At 31.9% G+C, this 20,631-nt stretch overlaps 1 protein-coding gene across 1 annotated transcript; it reads left to right on the forward strand.

Moving 5' to 3' along the window:
* Nucleotides 1-6,340: 6,340 nt before the first annotated feature.
* Nucleotides 6,341-19,478, forward strand: Smp_075230 (putative b-cell lymphoma/leukemia; the record flags this gene model as incomplete). The annotated part of the gene is made up of 3 exons (XM_018790029.1): nucleotides 6,341-6,461; nucleotides 18,397-18,654; nucleotides 19,057-19,478. 3 exons carry the CDS (start codon nucleotides 6,341-6,343, stop codon nucleotides 19,476-19,478), a joined length of 801 nt encoding a protein of 266 aa, XP_018655413.1.
* Between the last annotated feature and the right edge of the window lie 1,153 nt (nucleotides 19,479-20,631).

The raw sequence follows: 20,631 nt of genomic DNA on the forward strand, positions 1-20,631 counted from the left end.
TGACAACGTAGAAACAATCTGGGCACGATAAACATATTTCAAAACAGACTGATCAATTGAAGTCCTAAACATCAACGGGAAGATTCAAACAACCAATATATATGAAACAAAATTCACTACACTTATTACACAACACAGTGACAATCTGGACTCAGTAACTAAGTGGATAACGGGAAGGTGTTTAATGTGGACGGAACTGGATTCGAATATCGAAATGAATAACAACTCTGATCTACAGGTATGTGACAAGTGACAAGTCCCAAATAGAACGGAACACACATCCTATATTCCACTGTTGTTCACCAGTTATCTCTTCTTAAAAAATGATTTTAGTTTGTAATAAAAAAGCTTCAGTTTCTATGATTTTCATTATTGTTAAATTGATTCAAGAAAAAGCACACAATCTCATCACAGATATAAGATGGTTTTAAGCGATAAATTACAGTATGAAAGTTATCCATTCTCTGGTAGACTGTTTTTTTCATCTAAAGGATAGAACTCATCAGTCTTAAAGTTGGAAGTGATTCAGTAAGCCGAATTTAGACATGATCGAGCTCTCATGTATACTTAATAGTGAAAATGTAACGGTCAAGTAGTGAACTTAGTTTGAACATTGCACTTATTTCTTAACTGAAGAGCTTTTGTGAAGATTATTTTACTTCGTAGGTTGTTTTCATTACAGATTGATCTCAGTTGAGTCACGACTAGTACCAGACTACTCAACAATGAGCTGAGATATCAGGAGTAATACAATTATCACTAATGTCATTGGATAACAATCATACTGTATCTCAAATTAACTGAGTTTGAAATTGTGTACATGATAGCAACCCAGTGGTTTTAATAATTAGACACTCTCTGGGAGACGCGAAAGTTCCAAGGTGGATTTTCAACACGGTCGTAGCTGTACACTGCTGATGTGTCCCATTCTATGTTAAAATAGTTGTTAAATGACTCAAGAGTTTAAATGGTACCTCAAGTTAAATCGATTTGTGATGGACACAACTTACACTTATTATTGTGTATTCTATCGATTATATTCAATAATTATTTTGTAAATCATTCTAATTAAACAATGGTCTTTCAATGAAGATATTATTGGGTAATAAAATAATACATAACTAACTGACTGATAATTAAAACTTCTGAGACTTTTTATCATTTTGAAGTTAAATAAGCAATTGTGTAATCCTAGTTTATAACATATCACCAACAATGTCACATTTACAATTTTATATGAATTTTAATCTTAAATCATTAACAGTAAAGGGATTTGTGGAGATTGTAGTACTGTCAAAGTTGAATTCACGAGTCAATTTAAGCTAGACCACCACTGAAAACCCGGGAGCACTGGATAGGCGTTTCGTTCTAGTATGGGAGTCCTCTGCAGTGCACGACTCCGCACACAGGACTGGGACCCAGGAATTTTGATGTCGTGCACTAACGCTTAACCTCTAGATCACTGAGCCAGCATCCAACGCTGTTAATGTCTAACTTCAATTGACTAAACGTATGGGATTGTGGATACGCACTACTGAGGAGTCTCATGCTAGGATGAAACGACCGTCCATCGATTCCAGGTTCTCAATAGTGGTCTAGCTTAGAATTCAACGTTAAATCATTAAAGATAATTTTTATTAGATCGAAAATTGACTGGTTTACAATGTGTACGATTTTACAATTAAAGTTAATCATGTAGAAGTATTGTCGGTTTTCTGTTTACTATGTGAAATAAAAGTTACAATTGCAGTTCCTGTTTCAATCCTTTTGAAGAGTTAAAAAAAGTTATAGAAGTATGAAAATAAAGATAAATCAACTGTTACTGATTTTCAATGACTCTTCAACTAGTTGAAATGATCCTTAAATTATACAAAAAATCTTCATCTTTAAAACTTCTTCGTTTAATATAATAATTTAACGGTACAATAATACGAAAGAAACTAGAGTCGTTACTAACTTACCTTAGTTTCATGGACTCCGTGTATGCATATATATAGATCTTTCATCAAGACTTTATTATTCTGCAGTATCAACTGACTTTAGCTAGACAATCGCTGAAAACCAGGAAATATCGTGGAGTTGTTTCGTCTTAGTATAAGGCTTCTAAGTATTCTTCATTTACAACCTCATCATAGATCAAACCCACAACTTTCAGGAATTATAGCGAACATTTAACATTTAGGGATCACTAAGTTGACATCTACTGGTTTGTATTTCAAATTTTAATCACTTTGTGACATAAATCTAAAAAATTTCGACAAAACTTTACACATCCACAATATTAAAAAGGAATTATTTGGAATAGACAAAAACAACACGTTGATCAATGTATTTATGACATACTTACGTTTAATCACAATAATCAAATAAGATTAATATGAAGGGGTTTATTGAGACTGTAAGGTTTTCAAAATTTATATCACGAACTGATTTTAGCTAGACATCCAGTGAAGACAGGGAACACGGGGCACCTATTTCCTCCTAGCATCGAATAGTTCAACAGTGCGCACCCCACCAATGATTGGATCCAGGACCTTTATGAATAGGTTGAACTTAGACGTGTATATCGCTGGATTTCTATTCAGTGGTCAAGACATTGAGAGTTTGGATGCGAAACCAAAGTTCCTGGGCTCGATCCCCAATGCGATCGTCGATGCTCACTGTTGGGAGGTCCTATGCCGGGATGAAAAACATTCGTCTGGTGCTTTTTGGTTTCAACGGTGGTTCATTCAAGATCAGTTTGTGATTCAAAACCAAGAAAATTCCACTATCTTCACAAACCCCATTATACTAATAAAAAATAATAACAGTAATCAATTATGAATATGCATGTGTCACTGGCCTATAGCAAATGTAAGATCAAAGGTTAATGAATAATAATAATAATTCACTTTCACATAGCGAACTTTGAGGTCAATATTGCCGTTATCATTGTTACCCAGTTACCACATAATATTGGATAGAGCCATAACAATAATAATAGTAACATCACAAAGTATTTTTGTTATTGTCTTATTTGAATGATATTAAGTTGAAACCCAACTCTAAGTGTTAATATTCCACTAAGTACACTGATGGAAATCGATCATAACAACCACAACAACAACAATAACTACTACTACTACTACTACTACTACTACAAAATGGACAGAAATGAAACAGAAACATTACAGATGAATAATCGAATTACGTTATTTCCATTTTGTTACATGTGTTTCTTCTTCTTCTTTTCCAATGGTGTTGGTGGTAGTAGTGGATGAGGGTTTGTGGGAAGTGATAATTATTTTTCGTTTAGACAGTTACAATAGTAAATTAATTCTTAAACAATGAACATAAATGTCATAGGTTAATTTATTTCATTAATAAGATAATTTTTTTTTGTCTACCCTGAAAATTTCATGTATTTTGAGATTTCACGTTAGTTACTTAACTATTGGATATAATAGTAGCATTAAATGAATATTTTCTTCTACTTTAAAGAAACTTTACAAGTATCCACCTGTTACTTTAAACAGATTTTAAACTAGTAACCTTAAGGTCACAGGAAAAAATGACATTATTCGAAGACTGGATTAAAGTTAATTCATTAACGGATGTTGGGTTGTTGGAAGTAGTTGGTAAAATACCTTACATAAACTTAGTTCTGTGCTGATTGCCACTCATTAGCATGACTCACCTGGAATCTTGAGGGAACTGATGCTACCTGATCGATTCGAACCTGAAATATCAACAGACAATTTACAATTTTAGTAATCAAATAATTTGTTCTTCTTTTTATAGTACTATACAGAAAATAATTTCCAGAAACTTGAAGTTATCAATTGATAATTTTGTTTTATGATAGAATATCAATATTCAATTATATTGATTGTAATAAATTACGTAGATGATGATTTCAATGACATACATATACATCCACACCTTGTCAAGAGATCCTATACTACTATCAAACCAATGTCTTGTTTAGATGGATTCATTCGATTAGAGAAAAATTATCTAAACATATGCAAAGTTTTGAAAACTATTCAATTAATCAACATTTTGAAAAGAAATAAAGATAATTTAGTGAAAAAAACTCTGCCTGTAGCTCCTCCGGGGGCTACTGCCAGTCCCGTAGAAAACCAACTCGCTAAAAAAAACGCTAAGCAGTGAAAAAAACAATTCCATTTTCAACCATATCATGTACTCATGTTGTACTAACGTATTTATTGTTAGCAAGAATACATAAGTTTGTAATAAGATAGAAAAATACCATGTCCAATAGAATAGTGATTGAAAATATTTTCAAGAATTGGAATAAATTACATAACAGATCAAAGTGAAAATAGATTACAGATGAAAGAGAATTGTGAACTTGATGAACATTAAGAAATAATAAACAAATTGTTCGTAATCATTAAATATAGAAAGAAAGTTATGTGAAGATGTGACGGGTAGTGGAAAATATCGTATATTGATTGACATAAACACCATTGGATGCCTTCTCAGGGGTCTAAGGATTAAGTATTCTCACGCATGACCGAAGGTCCTGGATTCGACTCCCGGGTACAAATCACGGATGACCATTGCTGTGAAATCTCATGCTAAGACGAAAAGGACATTCAGGTTTTCATTGGTGGCCTAGTTAACGCCAGTTTGTGATATAAAATATGATAATGAAAATGTGTTGAAATGAAGATATCGTTTACAGGACAGAAATTATTGTACGTTCGATAATTATGAAAAGCGAATGGTTAACTGTTATAATAATATTAGAAGGGTTTTTTGTGGATATTATAGTAATATTGATAGTTGATATCATGAATCAATTGAAGCTAGACCACTATGGAAATCCTGGAAGCACTGGATGTCCGTTTCGTTCTATTGTGGGACTCATCAGCAGTGCGCATCCACGATCTCACCTCGAGAGATTCGAACCCAAGACCTATCAGTCCCGCGCGCGAGCGTTTAACCACTAGATCACTGAGTCGGCATCCAACGGTGTTAATGTCTAACTTCAACCGATCCACGAAATTGAGCGACACATCTACCAATGTCTTCAGTGAGTTATAATAATAACTAATTAGTAATTATGAAAAAAATAGTTATGAAGAAATAAGATCAGTGAATTATTGAATATGGAAGATAGAATTGAAGGAGATGGAGCATGATCACCATAAGTTGAAAGAGTGTGCTACTTTAGCACGCGGTGTATAATCTGGAATCAGGGGATTTCTTATTAATATTTGAGTTACTAATGAGTAGTTTATATAAACATTTATCATGATTGGTTTACTTACTAAATTTTTACTAACATACAGATTCACATGTATATATATACTCCTTTATGTATTATATCAAATGATTTACATTCTTACCATGAACAATATCAAGATTTAAATATGATTAGACAAACGTTTATTATAGTCTTATTATAGACCTTATTTACGTTGGAATTATTTAAATTTCAATCGCTGAGATTATTTCAAATATAATTTTTTCACATATAATGACTTCTCCATACTCGGCGCCCAATTATTGTCAAACTATTCGTTCTAACCTTGACGAATATTTGTATAGACCTTATTTATTGTTGACAATTTTTATTTTGAAGTATTTCCTTGAACAAGCTTAGATTTGATTACATATTGAAAGATTGGAATTATTTGAATCTCCATTACTGAGATTATCGCAAATACAATTTTTATAGATCATTTCTTCTTGTACAAGTTTCAACGAATGTCTATACAAATTTACCAAGATTTATATGAATATAGCCATTTATATAGATGAATTTTACTATGTCTACACCGATAAACTTACATTATAAACATTTTAGACTACAATTGGACTTTATGGAACATTGAAAATTTAATTTGCATTAAGATAGGCATAATTTAAAGTCGTTTTTGTTGTTGAGATATACACCAGTACATACAATATAACATTTGTATATTCATAAATAACAGTGTAATATAAATATCTTTATAAGTCGAAACAAACATTTGATCACTACGATTATTATCATAGTAAAGGTGACCAATAGTTTGAAATGGTTCAGTCAACATTCAAGTCGAATGAATAAATGTTACACGGTGTCTGTTGTTTTGTTTCTTTATTGCAACGAATGATTTTCATTCCCTTTTTTTACTCTTCTTAATTTTTATGCAGATTATATGTATGAAATCAGTAATCAATACATGGAATGTTAATTTCAACGATGAATAATAATAATAATAATAATAATAATAATAATAATAGTAATCCATTAAATTATTACCGAGAGACCAATTTCGCTCACCGTCAGGATATATGTTTTAATGATTTGAATAATAATTCATGGAAATGGGATCTGTTGAATATGTCATCTAATTTATTCAGAGTAGAGGCGATCAAATCAACAAGTCAATCATCATCAATGAATTCTTCAATGAATGACCCAACATTATATCCAGTTGAAAATTTTGAAAATGCTAATACAAGTAAGTATGATTTATCTTAAGAAATATAGTACATCAAAAGTTTTTGCTAATTATTCTATTCACTAAAATGTAATATTTTTGTTATACTACACTGAAATCACGAATCGATCTAAGTTAAACAGACATTAAAATCGTGAGAGCATTGAATGTCCGCGACCCTGCAACCGGGAATCAAACCTTCTGTTTCGTACGCGAACACCAAACCTCTCTATTATAATTGATGGTAGTGAATAAGCATAATTTTAGTTTGTGGTCTACATTTTCATTTTTAATCACTCGTTTGTAAAAACTGGCACATAATTCTTAGTCATACTATTTTAGATGGATATATTGTACGTAAGTAAAAAGTAGTTCTGATTTCTTAATATATATTCACTCGTTAAATTAGTTGACCAGTGATGATATCTTCTGAAGTTTATGTTGAGATTTGGAGATTATTTCCGTGAACAAAGCTATCAGTTTAGTTATCAGTGTTATTATCACTGATTTGTCATATTGATTAAACTAGCAGAACTCTCTTCGTCCTACCAGAAGTTACATATTGATATCAACGGAATATAACTCTTACAAATAGTAATCAACATGTACCATTTTAACATTCGTTGCGCATAATGAAAAGATTCACTGTTCATTCTTGATTAAATTTAGTCATTTATTGAAATTTAGAGTTTTCATTGAATGACATATAGAATTTAGATTGGAACTTTGGGATTGCTGTTAAGAGGTCAGTGGTAGCTTCAGTTGATGCAATCTGTTTTGTTTTCTTCTAAACTCTCGGTACCTGAATTTCTTACTTTTAACCAAGAGCTTTTTTTAGCAGTCAATTCTATATCACAATGTGTTCTGTTTTTCCATGTTTCGTTGTTTTATTTTAAGACCATAATAGCATGTAACAATTCATCGATGAAACTGAACACTGTTTTAATTGTATGACATTTGGTTAAGTTACAAGATACCCATTTTATCAAAGATTTTTATTGTAATTTATATTAAAAATAAAAGGTTTGAAACAATTTGAAGGGTCTAGTAAGATAAATTTTCTTTAAAAAGAATCTATACATTAAGAATTGGTTGATACAAAGAGTTTATATTCTTATGGTTTATATACAGACAGAATTTCAGGTATAATATGTGCTCTAATATATATACTTACTCCTGTTACCCCCAATGGAGCATGGGCCTCCGACCAGCATTCTCCAACCCACTCTGTCCTGGGCCTTTCTTTCTAATTCTATCCAACTTTTGTTCATTCTTCTCACATCTGTTTCCATTTCTCAACGTAAAATTGTTCTTTGGTCTTCCTCTTCTTTTTTGGCCTTCAGGATTCCATGTGAGGGCTTGTCTTGTGACGCAGTTGGGTGATATATATATATGGAAATAAATTCATGACAGACTGTCATCATCAATTGAAGTACTAAAATTTAGATACGATTGAAGAAGTATTTTGTCTTAGTTTGGGATTATAAGTCATTGGGTCTCAAGTGAACACACTGGATAATATTCAGAACTTTTAAGTCTTTTGACGTGTACGAGACCAGTGAGTTTGAAAGTGTGTCATAACGTTAATGAGAAATATTACGGATAACTGTAGTAAGATCATCAAAGGCCTATATTTCAAAAAGTCGTTAAGTCACTGAATTTCATCCCACAAAATGACCACCTCCTATACTTTACCCATTCATTTCCAAATTCAACAAGTAATGAGTGGTATAACATTAACCAGGATAGGATGTGTAAATGACAATACTACTTGAATTATTATCTTGTTTACGCTAAAAATGAAAGCTCCTTATCGTTACAGGTACGTCGGAGGTTTCCCCCAAATATATGTGAGAAATCTTTAGAAGAAAAACGTAAGCACACATCTTCAGCTTAAAGAAGCCAGTATTTAGTTTTCGTACTCCAATTTTGTGAACTTTACATTCCATGACTAAAACAGAAACAAAAATGCTACAAATCAGTATACATTCGTTTTAACTTTCGATAAGCGTAAATTAATCTCGTTGATTACACCATCATCGTCAGTGAAATTTACACAATTATTCAATCACAGTTATAATTTAGCTTTATAGCTGGTATGGAAATCATGTCATAAACTTATTATTATTCTTTGTACATAGTATCAATCTTTATACATTCTTCCTCCCTTTTTTTTCTTCACTATTTTATAGATATTCAGAAAATAATTAAAGCGAAAGATAATTTTAATGAATTATCAATACAAAAGAATCCTGAATATGTCAATCAATCTAATAATAATAATAATAATAATAATAATAACCAACCAATTGATTTAACAATGAATCATTATCATCAACACCATCGTCATGAGAATCAATTAAGTTATGAGCATACAACATCATTGTTTCATTCAAAAATGAAACATAATACAAATGAACAATATATCAATAGAATATGTCCTGGTAAGAAGTGATCTTATTATTATTAATAATATTATAAAGAATGGGTTGTGTAAAGAAACGTTGCAAATTAGTGAGCAATGAATAGGTAGTCTTTATTTACCACCGTACACTGGGTCACATCCATTATCTACAGGTCTAAAATTGAAATGTGAATGATTGAATTCCAAATCATTTATCTCAATGATAATGTGTTTACTATATGACCTAAAAGTCCTAGGTTCGATTTCGGTTTGAAGCTATATTAACTAGTTGGACGTTGGAAATTATAAACTAACGGAGAGGTGTTTAGTCCTTGTTTGGAACTACCCAAAACCGCTTGATCCCAAATTACTAACTGATTAGTATCATTGGATTATTTCACCATGAGTTCTTAGACTGAAGCTTAACTGAAATCCACAGAGTGAACACTTTTGTGTAGTCCCTAATTACAGTTGAAAAAATGTCTTTTGATTAGAAGTTTCCAATGTATTTTCAGTTTATATTGCTTCAAACCAAAACTTGGCATCTGTCAATGAAGTCAGTGACTATTGAGCCGAGCCATGTAGATAGGTGCGGACTTACTGGTTAGTTTCTGTTCATTTATCGTATTTGTTTTCAAAATGGCCTAGATCAGTTTATTCTCTATCGTCCATTAAATCTTGTTCTTTTTAAATAGTCTTATACTTTTTTATTCCACGGACTCATTCCTTTTTCTCGAACTAGATGGTTTATGTTTAGTTTTTTCCACTAACACTACTGTAGTGAACAAAACACTAGTTTGGACAACCGAATGTATTTAAGCAAACATTACAGACTATCTCAGTAAATTCTGATAACCTAACAATGAACAGTCAATTTGCAAATTAACAACCAATTGTTTCAATCTTCTCTGTTTCTTCCCTAATTTCATTGCTCATGCATTTTGCAAACGATTGCGCTTCATTTCAGTTCTTTGCTCATCGGTCTTCTGCCAAAATACATTCTATGCCTGACCAACACCATATACTACTTATATAGATATAAGTAGACCACACCACACTACTACTGTTGTCACTTCTACTACTCTGATATTTGTCTTAAAGTGATACACATATGGGTCAGTCTTTACTTTGCTTATGATTGACTCCATAATAAAAAACTGATAATCAGCCTTTATATTGATGAGACCTCCATAAACCACATAACAATTTTACATCAGATTTGAATAAGAATTTCGGAACATACATCTTCAAGTAAATGGCCATAGTGATATTATGATAAATAAAAACCCAAAACAAAAAGAATTCAGCGAAGAAACTTTTATTCTCGACGAAATCATTGACTCAGGCTGTACGTTCTTACTTACAGTTGTTCAAATAAATATATGAATCTATAAAAGAACAGAAAAAGACTTCACAATAAAGATTATCCGAGATTTTAAATATCAAAAGGTCACTAAATTCTCCATTCAATAGCCCAATGGATTAGTTTAACTGTTTTAAAACCATATTTATATATTTCCTAATATGTTTATGAAAATATTTTCAAACTAATTATGATGTTTCAATATATTTGATTACTTAGTAGCTTTTCATGCCCATGAATCTGACTCCAATTAGATCGTATGAATGATCGTTATTGAATGATTGCTGTCGAAATTTATATGTTGCCAATCTTCGTATATAATCATCGACTTGAATTGTTCATAGTAGAAAGCGTGAGTCAATTGAAGCTAGGCCACTATGGAAAACCTGGAAACACTGGACGGCCGTTTCGTCCCATTATGGTACTCCTCAGCAGTGCGCGTCCACGAACCCGCTCTCGCGAGATTCGAACCCAGGAATTGTGTTAGTGAATAACGGAATTAAATAAGTCAAATACGAGAATGGATTTTTGAATACGTATATTTTATGCACTCGTTGGTCTGGACAGACAATCAGAGGGACGAAGTGAAGAAAAGAGAGAGAAGTGAAATGAAGCCCAATTAAGAAGTCAAGTGAACCAACTCGATTTAACCCAGCGTGAATCGATATTTATAGACAGATATGAAATGAGTAAGATAAGAAAGGGATATAGATACACTTGCATAAGAACAGTCAAGGTTGATAAGTGAATAATTAACAAAGTCAAAATCTAGCTTGAGAATAATGGATAAATTGGTTTGTCCAGAAGGTAGAATAAGCTATGTGGGCTGGACATAGGACCAGCCACTACAAGTTTAAACGAGGTTGATCAATATAAAGATCATTTTCAAGAATTTATATCATTTGAAAAATCAAACTGTCAGAAAGAACGCCATTTATTAAATCTTCTCATAAGTGTTTATTTGTAACTTTTCTAGTTTTATACTCTGAAATTAAGTGATAGACATCTTTCCTTTTTACAATCTTCATCATTCAATATCTCTATACATATTTAGTCTTAGCAAACACCTGTAAGCATAAAATAAGAAAATTCCTATTTAAAGATCTCAAATGCGACCAAATAGATGAACGGTCATTGAATCGTTGCACAAATATATACCGTGTCATTATTCTTTCAATTTCTAGTTATATGCCTACTGATTTCATTTTCTGGAAATATATAACAATGAAGTGAATTATTACATTAAGCTTTTCTATTACTCCCCCTCCCCCATACACACATTTCACCATTAGTATGCATTGAATATACACTCGTAATAATTTTAGTTCAATTTTATTAGTTAAGTGTTTTAAACACACATAAATCCTTCAAAAAACGTTACGCATGTGATGGTAATAGTAAGGATTAAACTCAATTCCATTTGATACACTTATCAAAACATAACACTCATGTGATAAAAATTATGTGATATTGAACAATAATGATTCATTGTTTAATGTCTATAATGCAATTATCATACATTTTATGCAATTAGACATTTGAATTGTTAATTTAATACGAATTGAGTAGCACACAGTGCAATATGATACACAATACATGAATTAGGGCACGTGGAATATATATACATATTTTCAATGATCCAAATGGGGATTGTGGAGATTGTACTAATTTTAATGGTTGAATTCATGAGTCAATATAGGCTAGACCACCATTAAAAACCTGGGAGGATTGGATGGTTGTGGAGCTATCCATCTATGGATGGAAGTTTGTTAATAATACCGTTAGATATCGTCTCAGTGGTCTACAGATCAAGCGCTCTTGCGCCCAAACCGAAGGTCCCGGGTTCAAATCTCGCGTAAGGATTTATTACAATACTTACTTACCTACTTACTTATTTACTTACTTACTTACTTACTTACTTACTTACTTACTTACTCACTTACTTACTTACTTAATTACGCCTGTTACCCCCAATGGACCATAGGCCGCAAACCAGCATTCTCTAACCCACTCTATCCTGGGCCTTCCTTTCTAGTTCTATCCAGTTGTTGTTCATTCTTCTCATATCTGTTTCCATTTCTCGGCTTAATGTGTTCTTTGGTTTTCCTCTTCTCCTTTGGCAATAGAATTATAACAATTTAATGATGTTCTTTATGATTATTAACTTAACTATCGCAAATGTTAAAATTATCTTCTACCTTTATGAATTGTAAAATAATAATTTTATATTATGTAATGAATTTATGAAATACTGATAAGTGATTGATAATTGGTTAACGAAACGAATCCATAAACTCAAACTGAGTGGACTTAAGACGACTGAAAACTTGATCACCTGACCACCATTAGTCAACCAAAACAGTTATCTATATTAGGAAGTAGTCAACAAGTATGGTAAATTATTAACATTTGATGATAGAAGGGGTTTTGTGGAGATTTAGTATTTTATTATAGTTGAAAGCGTGAGTCAATTGAATGGTTGCTCAACTTCGTGGATCAGTTGAAGTTAGACATTAACACCGTTGTATGCCAGCTCAGTGGTCTATCGGTTAAGGGCTTCGGCTCGAGACTGGTAGGTCCTGGGTTCGAATCTCGCTCGCGAGAGTGGGTTCGTGGATGCGCACTGCTGAGGAGTCCTACAATAGGACGAAACGGCCGTCCAGTGTTTCCAGGTTTTCCATGGTGGTCTAGCTTCAATTGACTCATGCTTTCAACTATAACATTTGATGGTTATAGTCAAAAAGTGTCTGGTGATCTTTTATTCCAGCTTACTGTATCAAGCTTGAAAAATAGAAATCTGAGGCTATATGAGACATCTCGTTGAGATAACCAAATAAAGTGTAAAAATTAGCTCATAGCTTTTAAGTATATCACTTATTGGCAAGAAAATTAAATAAGGAAGCGCTACTCAGTTACTTGTAGAGGACGCCTTAGTAGTGTGGGATCAAGCCCAGAACCTGCGGGTCTCGCGAACGAAAAATTAAACTTTAGACCATTAAGCCATTGTCCAATAGTGTACAGGTCTGACTTTGACCAGTCGACGATATTGTGCATTATCCATCAAAGACAACAAAAGATGGTAACATGATATTGTGAATCGACCAAAGTTAGACATGTAAATTATTGGATTTCAGGCCAGTCGTCTAAAGGTTAAGTGTTCATTGGAGAGATCCGAAGGTTCTAGGTTTGATTACCGGTTGTAGGGTCTTAGATGTGCACTGCTGGGGAGTCCCATACTAGGATGAAACGGCCGTCCAGTGCTTCCAGGATTTCCATGGTGGTCTAGCTTCAATTGATTCATGATCTTAACTATCAATATTACAATAATATTTACAAAACCCCTTCTGATAATAAATATTAATTGTTTTTTAATTGTGAATTAATGTGTGTATGTGTATATGAGAGAGGTTTAAATATTAACATCACCCTATTTTAGTTCACAATATAAAGAGTTGCATTCAAATGTATTTAGACTAATTGTTAACTGTACGATAATTGTTGTTATTTTCCTTCAATTTTTCACTTTTATTGTCAGAATGTCATGATTTCTAGGTAAAAAAAAATATAGAAAAAAACATTTTTTTAACTGACCAAAGATAATCAACCATTTTCGACGCCATTTTCAATCAATTACTAGTGCATCTAATATTAGTATATTAAAACAACCTCATTTTATGGTCAATATTTACTGTAACACAGTATTTTGTCTTTTATTCACCAAAAACTTAGTTTAGATACCATTCTATTAGAGAAATACATACAAACATACATACAAATAATTGAATGCCCTGTCCACAGAGTGGTCATAGGTCTTTGTATAAAAGAATAATAGAACAGCAATAACAAATTTGAATTTTTTGAAAAAATGTAGTTGTGAAAATAACTTTTTATCTTAGTTTAACAATATTCTGTGAAAATGTAGTTTTAATTTTTTGTGTCAAGCTGTCAGCATATTTTTTTAAATATGCTGCAAACACGATGTATGAGTTATATTGGCTTTTTGATTTTACAGTTGATGATCCATATGATGAATTTATTTTTCCAGGTCGTCAGTGTGTGTGTGTATGTGCGTTTATTCCTGTATGGAAGAGTAAAAGAGATAGAACAGGGGAAACTACTTTTGTCTCATATTAAATCTATTTAAATACTAATTTTCGATTATAATTGTTGTGTTTAACTGTTTGTTGGAATAATATACGAACAAAATAATCGGTGACATTATTATTATTACTGGCAGGGGGTCTTCACTTAGATGATTAATATTAATGCTCGCTTTTTTACAAATAAATTATTTCACAATTGTTGATTATATCTATGAAACAATAATTTTTGGCAATCTAAAATAACAATGGAATACACACTGTTGGTAGTAGAATATGTATAGTAATGAAAATGTCTTCTAACAAATGAACATGTTATTTATTTAAAAAGTCTCTTGTAGAACTGAGATATTTACGTTGACTCATCACTAAATGGTGGTCAATGTAGTGGTTCCTTAGTTCTTAGTGGTGATCAAAATATGTCAGTCAGTCACCGTCCGAATAAATTTGATTTCAATAAGGAGGATCAATTCCCGAAGATTCCAAGTAAACTTTACTAGTGAATGAAAATTAGCATGTTACCTAGATCAAGCAGGATTTCTTACTGACTACTTCCACCTAATATCAAAACATGTTGTTAATATCAAGAGGGGTTTGGGTAGGTTGTTTACAGTTTGAAGATAGTTTGTATCACGAACTGGTTTTATTGAAATAACTATTTAAAACTACGCAACGATCAAAATCTATATCGTCTTATTATGGGCTGAAAGTCTGAAGGTTTTAGGTTTGCATCTTTGTTGAGGTCAGTAATGAACACAAAAATAAGGAGTGTTGAAAGCAAAAAAATATGATAATCTGTGTAATTATTCACGTTGAAATGTTGATATAGTGGTTGTGGTAGCCAACTTCCAACCTCTCAGTTATACATAGTTTTAAACCTCTTTACACCAACTTCATTGATGCCACTAACCATAATCGAGAAAGAACATGGCATTTCAAGTCAAATTCTTGAAACTTTTGTTTGAGTACTGAAACATATTTCAATCAAATCAAATAATTTAAACTAATCGTATATTTCATTGAAATCATGAACCGATTAACGTTAGATCACTATAAAGAACCTGGAAGCACTAGACAGGCGTTTCGTCCCGGCGTGAGACTCCTCAGAAGCGCGCATCCATGATCCTGCACGCGAGACACGAACCCAGAACATTCGGTCTCGCACAGGGGCTAGCATCCGACGATGTTAATGTTTAACTTTAACCGATCCACAATATTGAGCGGCCATCTTCCACTGCCTTCTGTGAGTAATTGCCTCACATCTGATACTGTTGGAGTCCAGTAGTTACGGCTTCTCAATAGAACTCTGAGAATTACCTCTCAAAGCTAGTCACTAGTGAGCACGTAGTGATTTTCAGTTTGAGTTTATGGAGATTGTTGACCGTGAATGAGCACTACTGAGGAGTCCCATACTAGAACGAAACGGCCGTCCAGTTCTTTCAGGTTTACAATTATGGTCTAACATTGACTGATACACGATTTCAATGAAATTCAACAATCTTCACAATTCAAAAATGATAATCTTATATTGTTGCTCAATACAAAGTTATGAATAGGTCATAACTGAATTTACATAAATGATTGCCAATTATTTGAAATGGTATCTAATTACAAAACAAGGTTGAACTAGATAGAAACTCTAAAGAAAATCTTTTAATTATTTTCCAGACTGATTGGAATATTAAGTACAACATGGAATATTATGAACTTTTATATCTCGGTCAACATTTACGGTTCATAAGTTTTATGTATCCATCTCAGTCATTGCTATAATATTTTTGTTGAAATTCTTATTAAAGTCTTCTAGCTGGCCAAACGCAATATGTGTGACTTAAAAATGTGTAAAATAGAAATCAACAGAAGTTTAATGAATTTTCTCATGTAAATGAGTATAATATGAAGATTAATTCAGCTTTGCATGAGTGTTAAGGTTGACTATGTTAATACTTTGTAAATAAGTTGTTGTATCCCGTGGAGATTTATGAATGGTAACTTCGAGAACTATTTATGGACCAATGTGATATGTATATTTCCTATTGTATAATTGTTAAGTAACTAAAATATTCATAATCGTATCTCTCTTATTATAAGTTACATTTTGACCTATAAACTATTATTATACGATTTACCATTCTCGAGTTATCCCCAGTCCATTAATTACTGTTCCCCCTATTCACACCCACATTTGGCCAAATCTTGTACAAATGTTATTTTCTATTTTATGGCACGATGTAGCCAGTTTGTTTGGTATATAAACTCAGTATGTTTGAGAATGATGATTCATATTGCAGAGGCTGTTATTGGTGTTCTGGACTTAACTGGCTGGGCTAGTCAGAAAGTAGGACTGATAAGTACTCAAGACTGCTCAATACAGTTTTTCGTGAATCATTGCTCTGATCGATAATTCACTCCTCTCTAATAGGCAGCCACACTCGATATAACATAAATGAATTACAATGACTTTGTAAGTACAATTTACTCATTTTGTAAAAAAATAAATTCGCCACAAATTTTTTAATAGTTACAAAATTAAATGTACTGAAATATGAATTTTGTTTATGTAAATCAGTCTATTTAAGGTAACAACTATTATGTCAAAAATCCATGCAACTATCAATTGTTTTTATTAAAAACTGATATGGTTCACTCGCTGAATACAATACCTAGGTGGTAGTAGTAGTTCATCAGGTAGGATTATGGTATCTGTACAATTGTTTTTGTGTTTTAGGCTCAGTGGGAATTTTATCTGGTGAATGATTCATGGGTTTAACTGTTGAAAACAATTGACTATATGTGAATGGATCCAGTGTGTTAACAGAACACGGTTAGCTTGATCTTGTTAACAAACAACAGAAAGTCTTCAGATTTGATGCGAATCACATTTTGTGAGCCAGGATGTTATTGTGTGATTATAGTAACTCTCCTACAATCAATTTTGATTATGGTTAAATTTTGTTAAGCCCATTTTATTAACTTACTTAATATACAATGTTATTTGAACAGTAACAATCCACATACTTCTTTGTACTATTTTGATCAATATATTGTCTGTATAAACGGGAAGGCTTGATCACGACAGCCTATGCACATATCTCTCTCTAGTTAAAATGCTAATATCTTAAATATCGCTCGATGAGACATTCTCTTCTCTATGTTTATATGTACTCGAATCCTGTTATTGGCCTTTGCCTTACCTAGCTGCGCCTTGATTCGGTTTAACCATAAATTGCCTCTATATTCGCTCATACACACTGATTCGCTTCTCTGCTTCAAATCGGCTCGATGTGTTTGTAGCTTTGCTATCCATGCTATCCGCTAATAGACTTTAGTCGTCGCTTCTTAGTGCCTTTTGATTTTAAATACAGTTATTTTACTACTGGCCAGAAGTTTTAGAAATAATTCTCCTAGTGAATAATGCATCCTTGTACAAACTGATTCTTAATGATTCATACTATTATGTTTGGATTTTCAGCAATCAACAAGAAACCGTGAAATATAATGAACTCATGTTATTCTGCTGCATTGATTGTTCTTGTTTTAGTCGAACTTATAAATGGGAAAAACTATGAAATTCCTAATAAATTTGATTTCGGAAAAGATCTCATCAAGGAAGATTAATGAAAAAAGTAGGAAGTATGAAAAAACGATAAGAGATGTTCATATGTTAATGAATGTGAATATTTTATAGGTCGAATATATATGAGAATATTCTAGAATCAACAAACAAGAACATAAAAACAGAACTCTTTGACAAGACTATAATTTATGGACGAACCAATCAGATTTAGGATGACAGGTCTTGGATTTTGGCGCGAAATTCATTCATACATTTGGTTAGAGGGATATTTGACAATTTAACTGATATCAGTTCGTGATGAAAACTCTGAATCTAGTTTCTAACCCTAACGTTCAACTGTAAGTCATAATCCTTATTCTTCAAGTAGGTTTATAACTCTCATGTAGCCCTAGTCATTAAGTGGACATTCTCAAGGTCACTTTAGCGTCGCTAAAAGGTCGTCCATAAATTATCGTCTCACCGCTACTCTTAAAAAAAATTTAAAACGTAATTCCTTTTTTTCATTTCTTTAGATAATTCAAATCAAAATGATTCTGTAATACTTCCATGTTTATTATGTAAAACTATTCAACAATCTCCATATCATTTATTAAATCATTTAGAAAATATTCATCAAATCAATTCAAATCAATTTACAACTGAACATAGAAATTGTGAAAATATTCCAGAAACACAATTTAACATTGAACGACAACAACAACAGCAAATGGACTCATCATTAAAACACCCCTATACAAATCATAAATTAATTATTACTGATCAGTTAACAAGTAATCTGTATAAATATTCGAAAAATTTCACAAATTATTTCAATCTATTTAATTTTATGTATAAAAATTTATTTTATTCTCATCCTAAGAAGATTGATGAAGCGGAAACAATCATATCCAATTACTTAGTACCGCCTAAAAATGTAAAAAGTCAGTTAGTTCCTCATGAAACTGATCACTTAGTACAAGTTGAACCCTTTCCTACTGTTAATCTTAATCAATTAAGTATGTTGGATGAAAATAATCAATCAAATGTATTATGTAATCATCAGAATAATTCAGTTAATGAAAATGTTGTATCCTATGAATTATCTTTAAATAAAAATTCATTTTATTATTTAAATAAGTATAAAAGGCCTATGAAACCATACAAAGCAACTTATCATTCTAAAGATATTTCAGAGCAGACTTCTTTTCCGAATCGAAATCTCTTTAATCCAATTGACAATACTAATGAAAATAATAGTACTGGGGTGAAAAAACAAACATCCAAGTTAATAACTCATTTAAGACGTGATATATGTGAATATTGTGGTAAAATATTTCGAAATTGCAGTAATTTAACTGTACATCGACGTATACATACAGGTGAAAAGCCATATCATTGTAATATATGCACATATTCATGTGCTCAATCGTCAAAATTGACAAGGCATATGAAAATACATAGTAAGCAACAAAACACTTGCAAATTAAAAACATCTAATTCTGAATATTCAGTGAAACATTTAAACAAAACAAAATTTAATGGTAATCAGTGTAATAAAAGTTTAACATCACATAAATATGAACATCATTTAGAAGCATGTAAATACGTTATATGAAAACTGATGAAAACATGAGTATGGTTTCCTGTTGACCACTTCCAACCACCATCTTATCTCAACACGAGTATGTTATTTCGTGGATAAGGGACAAGTATAAAAAGATTCCCTATAGGTAATCTGAAGATATTAGTTATACAAGAGCAAAAGTTAATAAGTTCTTACTTAAGCGCCAATGTTATAATCATTAAAACAAGGATTGATCATTTATCTTTCAAATTCAACTATTTATGTTTAATGGTTTTACTACTTATTTCAAAATGAGTAGGCAAAAGTCAATGTATTTTTATAATCTTTATACACATTTTGGTATTAGCATTCACAGAATTTTGTGATTTCTTTGATTTTAAGATAGAATTTTGGGATTAGTTACTATTTAGTACCACATTATAGGGGAGGGGGTAATATTAATCTTATCTGAAATGTACCGTGATTTGTGAATATTCATTTTTGAGGAGTTCTAAACTAAGGGAAATTAATTATCTACGGTTGTCAATGGTTTTTTTGTTGGTAGTTTACTGTTATGAGGAATGAAAAGTTTAAACTTGTAATCATTAGATTGCTTCCTTAGTATCTTTTATCAACTATCTCCTTATCTCTTGAGATTTTCGCACTGCTAAGTGTGATTCTGACAAGAATGTGAGGCATCTCCATACCGAATCAAACACTTGGAACCATATGAAATGAATGTGTATGTTAGAGTAAGGTTATTTTATTTTGGGTATACAGACTTATTGTATAGAGGCTAATATGTAATCTATAATCATGCCCCAGAAATATTCATTGATTATCGTTCAACAGTATAGCATTAAAATCCAATAATTGTATTTTGCATCACTAACTTTACCCTTGACCTCATTCAATATGCTGATCATATTGAGAATGTAACATAGTTTGTGTTATACATGTGAACTATATAATTTAGTCGATAAAATGGTAAAAACGGCAAATCACTGTCTCTAACAACCAATAGTATCCAGTGAAAAGTTAATTTCATAATTCAGTACTAGGTTGATAAAGGAAACGACAATTGTCGAGTTTAAATTTCACTACAGAAAACACTTACTGAAGAGCAGATTCTTTCAATTGGGTCTCCAAAAGGAAGTAGCACTCATCATGAATTCTATAGAAAGTTATTGATAAATACAACATA

The sequence above is a fragment of the Schistosoma mansoni genome, chromosome W (genome assembly GCF_000237925.1).
Source record: "Schistosoma mansoni strain Puerto Rico chromosome W, complete genome".
NCBI lineage: Eukaryota > Metazoa > Platyhelminthes > Trematoda > Strigeidida > Schistosomatidae > Schistosoma > Schistosoma mansoni.